Source organism: Heloderma suspectum, chromosome 2 (genome assembly GCF_057233095.1).
Source record: "Heloderma suspectum isolate Gila_16-S chromosome 2, 16-S_ref, whole genome shotgun sequence".
Classification (NCBI taxonomy): Eukaryota; Metazoa; Chordata; class Lepidosauria; order Squamata; family Helodermatidae; genus Heloderma; species Heloderma suspectum.
This window is the reverse complement of record NC_139459.1, coordinates 4,553,130-4,566,651: the sequence shown is the minus strand read 5'-3', so window position 1 is coordinate 4,566,651 and position 13,522 is coordinate 4,553,130. Positions and strand designations below refer to the sequence as shown.

At 47.2% G+C, this 13,522-nt stretch overlaps 1 protein-coding gene across 2 annotated transcripts in view; it reads left to right on the top strand.

Moving 5' to 3' along the window:
• Positions 1-13,522, top strand: part of DNAI1 (dynein axonemal intermediate chain 1) — a 232,862-nt gene that overhangs the window by 92,150 nt on the left and 127,190 nt on the right. For both annotated transcript variants that reach the window (XM_084832793.1, XM_084832794.1), the window contains one exon: positions 52-302. In XM_084832793.1, the coding sequence (XP_084688919.1) occupies positions 52-302 (251 nt within the window). The remainder of the gene's footprint in view (positions 1-51; positions 303-13,522) is intronic.

Below are 13,522 nucleotides of genomic sequence, written 5' to 3'. Positions count from 1 at the left end.
GGTGACTCCTCTCATGCTCAGGTTTGAATGACATCTTTTCTTCTTGTCCAGATGACTTTGTGAAGCAGAGCCGAGGGATGCTCCTGCTGTACTCTTTGAAGAATCCCTCCTTTCCAGAGTACATCTTCAACAGCGAGAGTGGCATTATGTGCCTCGACATCCACATAGACCACCCCTACCTTATTGTTGTGGGTTTCTATGATGGCAACGTGGCCATCTACAACCTGAAGAAGCCCACCAGTGCCCAGCCTGGCTACAAGAGCACCGCCAAGTCTGGCAAGCACACTGACCCCGTGTGGCAGGTGGGTGCTGTTGCTACCACTCATCTTTCACTCCCCCCTCCCCGGCACCATCCCCTTCCGTGTGAAAGACACAACTGGTCTTTCCTTTCTCAGTTCCCAATTTAAAAGTGGCTGATCCCCACATAAACTGTAGTGTCTCACCAAGATGTTCACACCCACATTTTAAAATATGCCTGAGCATCATTAACCAGTATACATAAATCATCCCAGCCATAGAATATTGCTCAATCTCTCTCTCCCTTTTCTTTCTTCTGTCTGTTCTCTTCCTGGCAGTCATTTTCTCAAAAGTGGTCTTCTCAGTATGGTGCAGCAATAATAGCCTTCTTTGAGAGGGCTCAAGGAGTGCCATCAATAACCCGCTGCCACTTGGGTAGCAGCATCTCCTCTGGTGCCTGGCAATCTTCTTCCGTGTTGATCACATTAAAGCCCTCTGCCAGACAAATAGCTTCTGCGGTTTGTTGCTATTTCTGACATAGGATCTAACCAGGCAGTGCTCTGGTCCTGTTAGCTGCAGACTAAGAGGGGAATGGGATGCAGTACAGAAAGGAGAAGAGGCCACGTGTTGTCAAAACATTCTGCATATGAAGGGTAATCCGTAAGCAAAGAAGGTCTCATTTACCACTTTGCTTTTACAAGACATCACAGGTCTGAAAAGTCACAACATGCTGGTTCCTTAATCCTGACGCATGAATGCCACTACCTTAAAAACAGCCACTGCTTGCAACTAGTAGTTTAAAAGCCTAAACATTTCCCGGGTATCTTGAGCACTGGGTGGAGGTAGAGATGAGCCTAATCCACACAAACGCTGGTGTGTGTGTGTGTGTGTGTGTGTGTGTGTGTAATGCTGCCAACTGACTACCACAGGTCACAGATTCATTCATATATTTTACCCTGTGTGGCTTTAAAATCATAAAGTTGCTTCAAGGGGGAAAAAAAGCAGACAGGTCAAATAATCAAAGAGGTACTTTATCAGAAATTTGTAAAAACATGTATAACTTGCAACATGTATTAAACAACAGTACAATTCGCATTTCTTCAGTACCCCTTCAAGAGAGCACAGTACACACAAACAGAAAGGGTGTGTGTGTGTGGAATCCACCAGAGCAAGAAAACAAAAACCCACGCAATGCTTTAGAAGTCTTCAGCCCACGAGAAGGCCTCTTCTCCCACAGGGATGCTGAGGAAGGCTCCTCTTGCTGGTACAGCATCTTGGGTCTGTAATCTATAAGATCAGGGACAAGTCTCAATAAGTAAATGCCAGGCCACAGGCCTTCTCCCTCATGTGGCGCTTCTGCTGCTGCTGCTGGTCGACTGAGGCAATTTGCCCACCCTTATAGGTGATGACGTGGAAGCAGTTTCAGCAGGTTTATATGTGCACCATGGGTGTGTGTGTGTTGGGGGTGGTGGTGTTGAAGTCAACACAGATGTTTTTGCACATCATGAATTGGCCGAAACTAAATATACCACCTCTGGAGTATGCATTACCAGAAGGATGACGTGTCCCAGGAAAAGTAGGTCTTGCAGAAGGCCAGCCCACAATGGCTCCCCAGGGGTCTGTGTGAACATAGGATCCTGCAGTATACTGAGTCATACAGTTAGAAGATTTGTGTATTCATATCCTGCTTTTCAATATCAAAATGTTCAAGGCAACTTCTCCCCCTGCCCCCGAACAAAAAAGACAAAGATTAAAAAAACAAAATTAAAACTCCATAAAATGACTAAATACAAACTCAGTAAAATCAGTAAAGCACAGAATATATGCAGCATAAAACAATAAACGGCATAACAGTAAAATGTCAAAAGGTGCATTAAAGTCAACCTCACTATTAAATACCTGGGCAAATACATTGGTTTTAACATGGCACCTCAAAGTACATAGACTAGGCATCAGGTGAACCTCTTCCACAATTGGGGTGCCAACACAGAAAAGGCTTCCTCTGTAGACATCCATCACCCTCTTCACTCTAAAGACAATTTCAACTGGAGATGCTCAGGACTGAGCGAGGGACTGGCCTGCAAGGCACGCACACCCTCACAGAGCTACAGCCGGCCATGGTTGAAGCTCTTCCTCTCCCATGTTTGGAGTGGGGACCTCTGAATCCCTGAAGAAGCCCAGTGAATCCTTCCCAAAGAGTAGCACTGCTTGGATATTACCCAGCAGCCCCCAACACCCAGAGACAAAGTCAGAGTGCAGCCTCTTTCTCGAGACTGCCGATGTGGCTTTCCCTGGAGTTTTTGTTTGGGTGATTACTGCTCCCTGTTATTTTTAAACCGCTCCTCGGGCATTGAAGCTGTCAGGTTTGCAGCTGGTTTCCTGCCCAGTGCAGAACGTGCCCCTGGACTACTTGTCTGGAAATAAAGCTGCTCTCTTTGAGGGTGCTGCTGCACAAGCCAGTGCTGGACTTCAGGGTGGGGGTGGGTGGAGTGATTTGTGGCATTGCTCCACGGAGCGCAGGCTTAGAAGCTGCTTTTGGTGCTGTGCTCAGCCTCAGAACGGGAGAAACAATACAAAGGAGGCTATCTTTGCCCTTTGAACAGGTCACCAAGAGCCTCTCCCACACTACTGAGCATCCACAAAAAAGCCCCGAGGACACTTGGAATAAGAAGCACAGTTCTAAATCCCCCATAGTCCTCGGCTGTGTTTCCACCAGCAATTTACTCCAACCTGGCGGCGCAGTGAGGTCTCTGTGTTTCCATGATGTTATGGCCATTCAGCACCAGCCCCACATTTTAACGAGGAAAACCCACTTCTTCTGAGACTGGTTATAGTCTGACTTTTCCAGCTTACTTCGGCTCCGTTACTGACCTGTTTCCACAATCGCACTGGGTCCGGTATCATAGTCCTGCCCATGGGGTGTGTAGCCCGGCCTTTGTGGGTGTGTCGCTCAGACCTCAGTGCCCCAACCCTTTCCCTCCCTGTTTTCCAGGCATTTCATTGCCGTTTCGGAGCAGGATGATGAGGGACTAACTTTTAAAACATCATTGAAAATAAGCACCAGAACGCAGCCCATGACCCCAGTCAAGGGGTGTTTTCTCCCATTATGTTGAATGAGACTTGCCCTCTCAATGACCACAGAAATAACAGAGAAGCCCCTCAATTGACAGGGCACATATCAAAGCCCAATTCCTTACATGCGATTAAGCGCGATCTCGAGGCTCCGGTCCATTGCCTTAGGATGTAACTCCTTCACAGCTTCCATATAGAGATCCTGTGCATTAAAATGCAGGCTGGTTTCCGTCTCTTTCCCACAAGAAACCCATTAGTGTCTCCTCAGAAGGAACTCCCATTGTGCTGAATGAGGCTTGCCTTTGAATGCCCACATCAGAACTTACAGAGATTTCCCCTCAACTGAAATGTTAAAGCCCAATTCCTTAGGTGTGATTAAGCGACCAAGCGGGATCGCAAGGCTCAGATGAATTGCCTTAGGAAGAAAGTACTTCACAGCTTCATTATAGAGATCTTGTGGGTTACAATGCGAGATGTTTTCCGTCTTTGTGTTTACTACTCTTTTTCCCACAAGAAACCCATTAGTGTCTCCTCAGAAGTAACTCCCATTGTGCTGAATGAAGCTTGCCTTTGAATGCTCACATCAGAACTTATAGAGATTCCCCCTCAATTGAAATGGCACATCGCATCAGTTACTTCTCGTCAGTTACTTCTCATCAGAAGTAACTCTCATTGTGGTCAATGCCTCTAGGTTAAAATGTGGGTTGGTTTCCCTCTTTGTGTTCTTCCCCCCACTTTCCCAGCACAAGCATATGTGTGTCTACTTGGAAGTAACTCCCGCTGTGCTCAATGAGGCTTGCTCCTGACATGCAGGTGCATCTGGACTTTTGGGGGAAAGGAGAAAGAGGGGGGAAGCCTCCCTTCACAGCAAAGCTGATTCCTTTAAAAAAATCCGGTACTCCTCCATTAGCTTCTTCTTCTGTTGTCCTGGAAACACGGCCGAGGAGGCGGGAACATGGATGAGGTAGTCAAACCCAACCCAGACTCCACTCAGACGCCACCCAGCCATCAAGAAAACAATTCGATTAGAGCTCAGTGGAAACAGCACAGAGCCCCAGGCTACAGTGATGATAAGACCGGTCTTTAAGGGCTGTGGAAACAGGAAAAGGATCAGATGCGATTGGGGAAACATCGCAGCAAAGTTGCAAACAAAGTGAAGCCGATAGGGTGGAAACATGCCCCTACTCAATCCCAACCAAAATCAAACCCAAGTGCACGTAGTTGCATTTGCTCACTTTTCTCCTTTGCTACCCCCACTCTCCTGCTCTTGCCCCCCCTTCTGTCATCTTTTCCATTGTCAGAATGTACACTGCAAACTGGACCTGAGATCCTTTGTTGTTGTTGCTTACATTATTCTGAATTTAAAAAAAAAAGACGTGAGGAAACAGGACCATCCCTTTGCAACCAGCTCCATCAGACTCTTATCTCCCGCAAGTATCACCTAGCAGCTGCTGTTTATTCCAGTACGCTGCAGTGGAGAGAGAGAGATAGAATCAGGGCAGCTGGAAGACCTTTGGTTCCTCATCGCATTGAACTGTGTCCAATCCAGCTGGTCATTATAAGAACTTTTGAGTTCTATCCAACATCATGTGAGCGGACATCTGCTTGGGCACTTCGCTTTCCTCTCCTACCCCCTGCCCACACACCCAGATCTGCTCTAAAAGATCCCCCAGATCTGCTTCAGTAAGTCCCCCAGCCTCCAGAGTAGATTTGGCAGTATGTGAAGGGCTGCATTAGGGAGAGGGGATTGGTTCAGCCCGCGCTGTCCATTCCACAGGTAGATGGACACAGCTGGATGCAACCATTTGTAACTAAAAAGTAGTGTCTGAATTTGCTTTTGTCCTTCTCCCTCCAAATCCCTTTTCCTTTTGTAAGGATTGTAAGCCTGAGGATAGGGTTTGCCTTATTTTGATCTTTGTAAGCCACTCTGGGAGCCTTTTCTGGCAAAAGAGCTGGGTAAAAATGCTTTAAATAAATAGATCAATAATAGACACTGCAGCATCGCTCCCACATAACACTGAAAAAGTTGAAAATAAATACATAGAAGTATCTATATCTCTCAAATTTCTATCCCACCTTTTGCTGGAAAATGGCCTCAAAATAAAATACAATAAGGGCGCAATCCTATCGGGATTCCTGTCAGCCTCTGAACTTGAAGGCTGATGGGGATCCTATGCAAAGCAGGAGGAGCACAGAGGTAATATTCCCCTCTGCACTCCTCCCGCTCTGCATTTTAGCTAGACAGACGTTTTTGCCCATCTAGCTGAGGCATGGGGGAGCAGGAGCGAAGGAGGCTGGGGACAGCTGGGGATAGCTCGTAGCCCTGCTTCCCCAGTCTCCTCCCCTCCCCACTCACTGGCACACCCCCTTCTATCCTCTCTGAGGTTGCCGTTGCAGTTCTCTTCACATTGGCCGTGAGGGGGAGGGGCCAGGGAGCTCAGACTCCTGGGTCCGAAGTTGGAGTGCTCTCTCCAACTTTGCATCCAGGAATCTGAAGTATCCTATAGCCCGCCAGACTCTGTCTAGGGGCCATAGGATTGCTCTCTAAGGCTACAACCCTATAGCCACTTACCTGGGATTAAGAGCTATTGAACTCAATGGGATTATTTCTGAGTAGACACATACAGGATTGCACTATAATGCAATAACTAGAATTCTAAACAAGATAAAAACAGCAGAGTAGCAGATAAAAAGTTATATAAATGCAACAGATTAAAGCATTAAAATGTACCGTTAAAAGCCCAAGAGAACAGGATGGAGATGGATCTCCAGGGCCAGATGAACTGCATCCTAGAGTAATAAAGGAACTGGCAGAAGAGCTCTCAGAACCACTGTCTATTCTCTTTGAGAAATCATGGAGGACGGGGGAAGTGCCAGATGACTGGAGGAGGGCTAACGTTGTCCCTATCTTCAAAAAGGGTAAAAAGGAGGAACCTGGGAACTACAGACCAATCAGTCTGGCATCAATCCCTGGGAAAATTCTGGAGCAGATGATAAAGGAATCCATCTGGAAGCACCTTGACAACAATGCCATGATTACTCAAAGCCAACATGGATTTGTCAAAAACAAGTCCTGCCAGACAAATCTGATCTCATTTTTTGATCAAGTAACCTCCCTTGTAGACTGTGGGAATGCTGTAGACATCATATACCTCGACTTCAGCAAAGCTTTCGACAAAGTGCCCCATGATCTCCTGATGAGCAAACGAGCTCAAAGTGGGCTAGAGGAAACAACAATCCGGTGGATCCACAGTTGGCTACAGAATCGGACTCAAAGAGTGCTTATCAATGGCACCTTCTCAAACTGGGGAGAGGTAACGAGTGGGATACCACAGGGCTCAGTCCTGGGCCCAGTGCTCTTCACTGGGTCCAAGTATTAATGACTTGGAGAAGGAGGTGCAGGGAATGCTGATCAAATTTGCAGATGACACAAAATTGGGAGGGATAGCTAATACTTTGGAAGACGGAAACAAAATTCAAAGTGATCTGGATAGACTGGAGCGCTGGGCAGAAAACAACAGCATGACATTGAATCGGGATAAATGCCAAGTTCTGCACCTAGGAAAAAGAAACCAAATGCACAGTTACAAGATGGGGGATACGTGGCTCAACAACACTACAAGCGAGAAGGATCTTGGAATTGTTGTCGATCACAAGCTGAATATGAGCGAACAATGTGATGTGGCTGCAAAAAAGGCAAATGCTATTTTGGGCTGCATTAATAGAAGCATAGCTTCCAAATCCTGGGAAGTACTAGTTCCCCTCTACTCAGCACTGGTTAGGCCTCATCTGGAGTACTGTGTCCAGTTCTGGGCACCACACTTGAAGAAGGATGCAGACAAACTGGAGAGGGTTCAGAGGAGGGCAACGAAGATGATCAGGGGACGGGAAACAAAGCCCTCTGAAGACAGACTGAAAGAACTGGGCATGTTTAGCCTTGAGAAGAGAAGACTGAGGGGAGATAGGATAGCACTCTTCAAGTACTTGAAAGGTTGTCACAGAGAAGAAGGCCAGGATCTCTTCTTGATCATCCCAGAGTGCAGGACACGGAATAATGGGCTCAAGTTACAGGAAGCCAGATTCCGGCTGAATATCAGGAAAAACATCCTGACTGTAAGAGCAATACGACAATGGAACCAATTACCTGGGGAGGTGGTGGGACCTGGAGAAGGTCCTTTGCAAGGAAACCTTAACTGATGGGCAGGTTCATGCAGACATTGGTCGTTCAGATGCCCCAGCCTAGCATGGAAACAAAGGAAACTCAAGACCACCTGTATAATCCCACTCTCAGTATCAGCCATGGAAATTATTCTGATTTATTTATTTATTTATTTATTTATTTATTTCTATACCGCCCAATAGCTGAAGCTCTCTGGGCGGTTCACAGAAATTAAAATCAAATGGCACACAATAAAACAATTTAAAATATATAAAACATTAAAACCACAATATAACAATACAACTGCAATAAAACCTAGCAGCAGTGCAGGAATTTAAAATACAGATTTAAAACAGCAAAGCTAAAAGTCTAGAAAGCTAAAATGCCAAAATGCCTGGGAAAACAAAAAGGTCTTCACCTTGGGCCGAAAGGAATACAATGTAGGTTCCAGGCGAACCTCACTAGGGAGCTCATTCCACAGCTGGGGTGCCACAGCAGAAAAAGCCCTCCTCCTGGATTCTTCAGTTATCAAAACTGAAGAATCCAGGCCCCATTCTTCCCTTCCATATACACAATGCAAAAAAGGGTAACACTCCAAGACATGCTATATAACCAGGAAATTTTTAAACAAGGAGGGATATCAGATCCCCACCTGAGTAAGCATGAGAGGACTACCAAAAATAAAAAGCCTACTAAACATTGATTACTGTCACCCCGTGCAACAGGAAAGAAAGGTGATCGAATTGATGAAACTGGGTCGAAAAGGTAAACGAGAAGGGCTTTTTTTGTCCTCCATGGTTCCCCTCTGCATTGGATTGAGAGAGTGTAACCCTTTTGCTGCTTGCCTTACTAGAGACAAGCATGTTAATCCACAAAAGGAAGGGACTCAAAGGGTTTTTTGTACAGCACTCAGCTCTGCCAACCTCTGCCACATTTGGTATACTGATACAATTTAACACAGCTCTGCTTCAGAGGAGCGGCTGACGCACATGTTTGCTGCTTTCTTGCGAGGGGAAGCACCCCGGGACCCCCTCCCTCCCTCCCTCCTTGCTCTTTTCAGGATCTCCTTTTATAATCTATAATAATAAAAGAGGATTTGACTCTGTCTGTCAGTACCATAGTGGCAAGACCGTGAAACCTGAAACTTGGCATGCTTACTAAGAGGACCATAGGAGTGTGCACACCGGGGTTACTGTGTGTTAAAAACCCATTAATTAATTGTAATTAATTTCAATGTGTCCATGGGGTTGAAACCTGCAATACATCCTCATCCACTAGGGGCAGACTTCCCTCACCAGCACATACTTCTGCAGTCATAAGCACATAAGATGAGCCCTGAGACTGGATCAGGCCCAGGTCCATCCAGTCCAGCCTTCTGTTCACACAGTGGCCAACCAGCTGCCCACGGGAAGCCCACAAGCAGGACACGAGTGCAACAGCACCCTCCTGCCCATGTTCCCCAGCAACTGGTGCACATGGGCATCATGGCGATCACTCGTGACCAAGTAAGGTTGTCTTCCAGGGTAGAGTCTTAGCAGTGGGTCTGCAGGTGGCTGTGAAGGCCAATTCTGGATCCACACAGCCTCCGACAGTGAGGACATCGGTTTCCAGGGGGAAGGCAAACTAGTACAGTCATCAGGGCCATACAGTTTGAAGCCCGGGGAGATTAGCAGGTCAAGGGGCAGAGTTACATGCCTGCTCCCCCCCTGCTGCTGCGGAGCAGACCCCCCTCCGGGGTGTGGCATGCACCCTCCCTCAGGAGGCGATAGGGATGCAGCGTGGCTGGGGCTGTGCTGCACTCAGACCGGGCAGGCAGAGTGTGTCCACCTCTGACAGCTGCGCAGGTTTGCTTGAAGGCTTCGCGGTATCCAGCGAAGACCAGTCCCAATCCCTGCAAAGCCTGGTCCGCTCGCTCGAAACCAATGTAACAGACACACCCACATTTAAACATCCTGCATGGGTTTCTTGAGACTGGGAAGTGTCCTCTTACCATGTCTGACTATGCCTGGCATCGCTGGCTCTCGCTGGCAGCGGGTCGCCAGGCTCTCAGGCAGAGAGGCCTTTTCACATCGCTTGTTATGGAGAGATGCCAAGGCGTGAACCCAGGGCGTCCGCTTGCAAAGCGGGAGCTCCACTGCCGCTACTGTCCCTCCCAGCACCACCCTACCCCCTTTCCGGTGACCACCCATCCTCCTTATCAAGTACCCCCAGCCCCAGAGTCCAGGCTGAGTCAACTTATTTGTGTACTGCGTTTTCTGCAATAGGTGGTGCTCAAAGTGGTTCTCAAGCCAAACCAATACAATCACCATAATTATAATACATTACAATGCATCCTTAACTCAATTCCAGTTCATTTAAAACATCAAAATTTAAATAAGTAGAAGACGTACCCATCAGTCAGTTAACAATATCCCCAACCAATAATACAGTTAAATTGGTGCAAATTTCCCTGAAGGTGGGTGGGTGGGGGAGCTAAATATGCACAAATCTTCCCAAAGTTGAAAAAAAAATTCTACAAAATAAACTCTGCTCCACTAATGAGTGTATCTGCGCTCCTTAGCAGAGTAGGTTTCTGAGGTTGTGCCACAAAGGCCCATTGGATACGTGCTGTAAGCAGGCAGGAAAACTAAGGGGGAAAGAAGCCACAGCAAGCCACAGAGCACCTGATCAGCTGTTGGGAGTAATATGGGTTAGCAAGCAAGCAACCAGCCCACTGTAGTTTATTGTCAAGGTGGCTTATCGTGATGAGTGAACCAGCTCAGTGTCTTTCTTCTCGCCCAGACTCTTGCACCTCTGAATCTTCACTTGTAAGATGCTGGGTGTTGCTAGGCCCACCGGACACAAATGTGCATAAAATCCACCTACGTGTGTGTGTGTGTGTATGCATGCAAATTTAGAAATAATTACTAGGATTTATTTAAATTTCAAAGAAGGCAAAGCCATCCAATCGATTGCTCACCAGAACACCTCAAATAGAATGAATTCTTTAACTGATTTGCACCTCATCCCAGATCAGTAGTTCCTCTTCAGTTGCAGTTAAGTTGCAGTCTCTCATTGCCCCTTCCCCACTTCTCTGTCTGCCCCTCCTTCTCTCTCTTTCCCTCATGCAGGAAAATTGCCCCCACCCCATGCAATTAAGCTTAAAACCATTGGCACCAATGGAAGTCTTCTAAGCTTAACTGCCATGCATGAGGGGAGGTTTTTGGAGGGTCACAGCAAGCAGGAAGGGGGAGGGTTAATCCTTCTCAGCTGGGATCCCCCTGGAAATCTCCCCCCCCATGCCAATTAAGTTCAGAAAAAAACCCCTCCCACTGGCAGCAATGGAAGATTCTAAAAATACGCTTTAGGGCACAATCCTATGGCCGCTAGTCAGAGGCTAGATGGCCATAGGATTGGTCGGTCCCTGGAGAACTGACTTCCTATACATCATCTGGCCTCCCCACCCCGCGCTCCGTGGTCCCACAACTACACAGCCGAAATCGGCTGTCTAGCCATGAAAGCAGGGCAACAGGAGCATGAAGGAGATGCACTCCTCACCACTCCTCCCACCCTGCAGTGGATAGGCGGTCGCCCCCGAGTTTGGAGGTGACCATCGATCCCCATAGGATTGCGTTTTTAATTGCTGTGTGTGTGTGTGTGTGTGTGAGAATGGGGGTTAATCCTTCCATCCCTGACTACAATCCTCCTTGATAATTGCCCCCCTGCATGGCAGTTAAGGTAAGAAAACCATCTCCATTGGCATCCGTGGACAGTCAGGGCTCTAGGGATAAGATCCACGGCATAGGGAAATAGGTTCAGGGCCAGGCCCCCAGGACTCACAAAGCAGGGCCTCAGGCAGCTTGGCTCCAGCCCCTTTCCTTCTGCAGCTCCAGCACTCTGGAGTTGCTGCATGACTGGCAGACTGAGCTCTGTGGTTTAAGGGCTGCCAGACATGCAGTACCAGCTTGCTTGAGCATTGTCAGCTGACCCTCAAGAACCAATCCTGGTCCACCAGACCATATAAAAGCCCAGCCTCCAAGCTTGCTCCTCCATTGGAGCAGCTTGTCTCTAGTGTGAGGACTCTGCCAACGGGCATTGCTAGGCACTTGAAAGATTTGGGCCACAAATGGGAGATTGGAGTTGAATGAAGAACAGGCATGGTTTGTCTTGAAAGGAAGGGCATGGCTAAAGGTGTGAGTGGGTGGTGCTAACTGGGCAAGTTAAAAGGGGGAAGGGGTAAAGGTGGAAAAGGACAGGGTGGCTGCTTGGCCACCCACAGAACCCTGCAGGCCGCTCTGGATAGGGGAACAGGGAATGGTCTTCTCCCCCACCTCCCCTCAAGGTCTCAAAATGGCCAATGAGTAAATACCTATTAACAGGGCCTTCCAAATAATATTGGCTCATTTATTTATTTTATTTTTTATTTTTTTTATTATTAAATTTATTAATCGCCCATCTGGCTGGTCACCCAGCCACTCTGGGCGATGTACAACATACAATAAAAACAGTTTAAAACAATAAAATTCTACAATAAAAACATTTTCTAAAATACCCTAACCCACCCCAAATGCCTGCCTGAACAACCACGTTTTTAATGCACTACGGAAGCTCGTTAAAGCTCAGGAGGCTCTGGTAATATAAGCTTGCATTAGCAGTCTAGCCTTAGCTGAAAACAACACTGTTTCTTCAGCTTCTTGTGCCTGGTGTCTTGTTTCCCTGAGTTTGACTGATATTTGGAACTCTGTAATATCAGGCTTTGGACTTCTGCCTTTCACTGCCTTCTGGACTTTCATTCTGCCTGACTGATACCCTGTGTGCTTGACCTTGGCTACTCCTCTGACTTTTCTCTGCAAAACCCACATTTGCCCGGTAAAACTGTGCTTGACTTTTGCTTGCTTGACTTCTCTGTTATAATCAGCTTTGCATAGCAAAGAACTGAAAGTAGTTGGAGCAGGACATCAGAGGATCTTAGTTGGGGCCCCTTTCACTTGTTTGCCTTAAAAATGCCTTTGCATCAGCCAAGAGGGACCACTTGGACAGAAGTCCATTTAACTTCTCCTCTGGTGCCATTAAAACATTTCATTCACATTGCACCAATAGGATGGCTGTTCGCTGGGCAACCAAAAACTGGCCTGAGAGGTCGTGAGTCTGAGCAGAGGAAGGGCAAAGTGGAGAGAGGCTCCTGTTTGTCTTTTGCCTTCCACAGAGCTTTACATGGCAGATCAATTGCTCTTCAGTGAGTCTTGGAGGGGAGGGGTGTTTCATAGCACAGTCCAAAAAGGGGTTCCCCTTAAGAAGGGGAGCAGGGATAAGAGCAGACTGATGCTCAGATATCTGCTATTCAGCCTGTGGTTTTCTTTTTGGGAAGAATGGATGCAGGGTGAATAGACTGTCATGAGAAGTATTTGGCAGTAGGCTCTAGGATAATGGGACTCGTTTATAATGGGCGATGCTCAAAGAGATCTGTATCTCCCATATGCCTTCAGCAGAGACAAATGCCACCTTCATGTTGCGGGATCAGGTATGGGGTGTTACCGGAACGTGGCCAACGTGGCTGATAGACACGTTGGGAAGCACATGCAGACAGGTCATGTGACAGGTCATCTTTTACTCTCTTGTCTGATTGAATTTCGACATCTGGAAATTGGATCAATTGTGAGGTATTTGATTCACATTGAGATTTCTCTTGCTAGCCTCCAAGCATTTATCCTCATCTCTGCTGAACTGTCACAATCTCAAAGGCCCACCTCTCCAGGGGTTTTCATGGAAAGTTGAAATGGATTAAGTGGATCTCTGTCTCCCCGTCCCTATTAAATGTAATCCAAAACGAGGTAGTAAATGTCTCTGGACTGTACCACTTCAAACATCAGGTGTGAAGGGCTCTCATTTTTTTAATGATCTTAGGAGGCTGCCTTATACAAGGTTGTGACTGTTTATCTCTCCAGCCTACTCTGTCTACTCTGACTGGCAGCGAGCTGGTTTCTAGGGTCTCAGCTAGAGAAAGCTCTTCTCCATCACCCACTACCTAATCCTTTTTAACTGGAGATGGCGGGGATTGAACCAGGAACTTTCTGC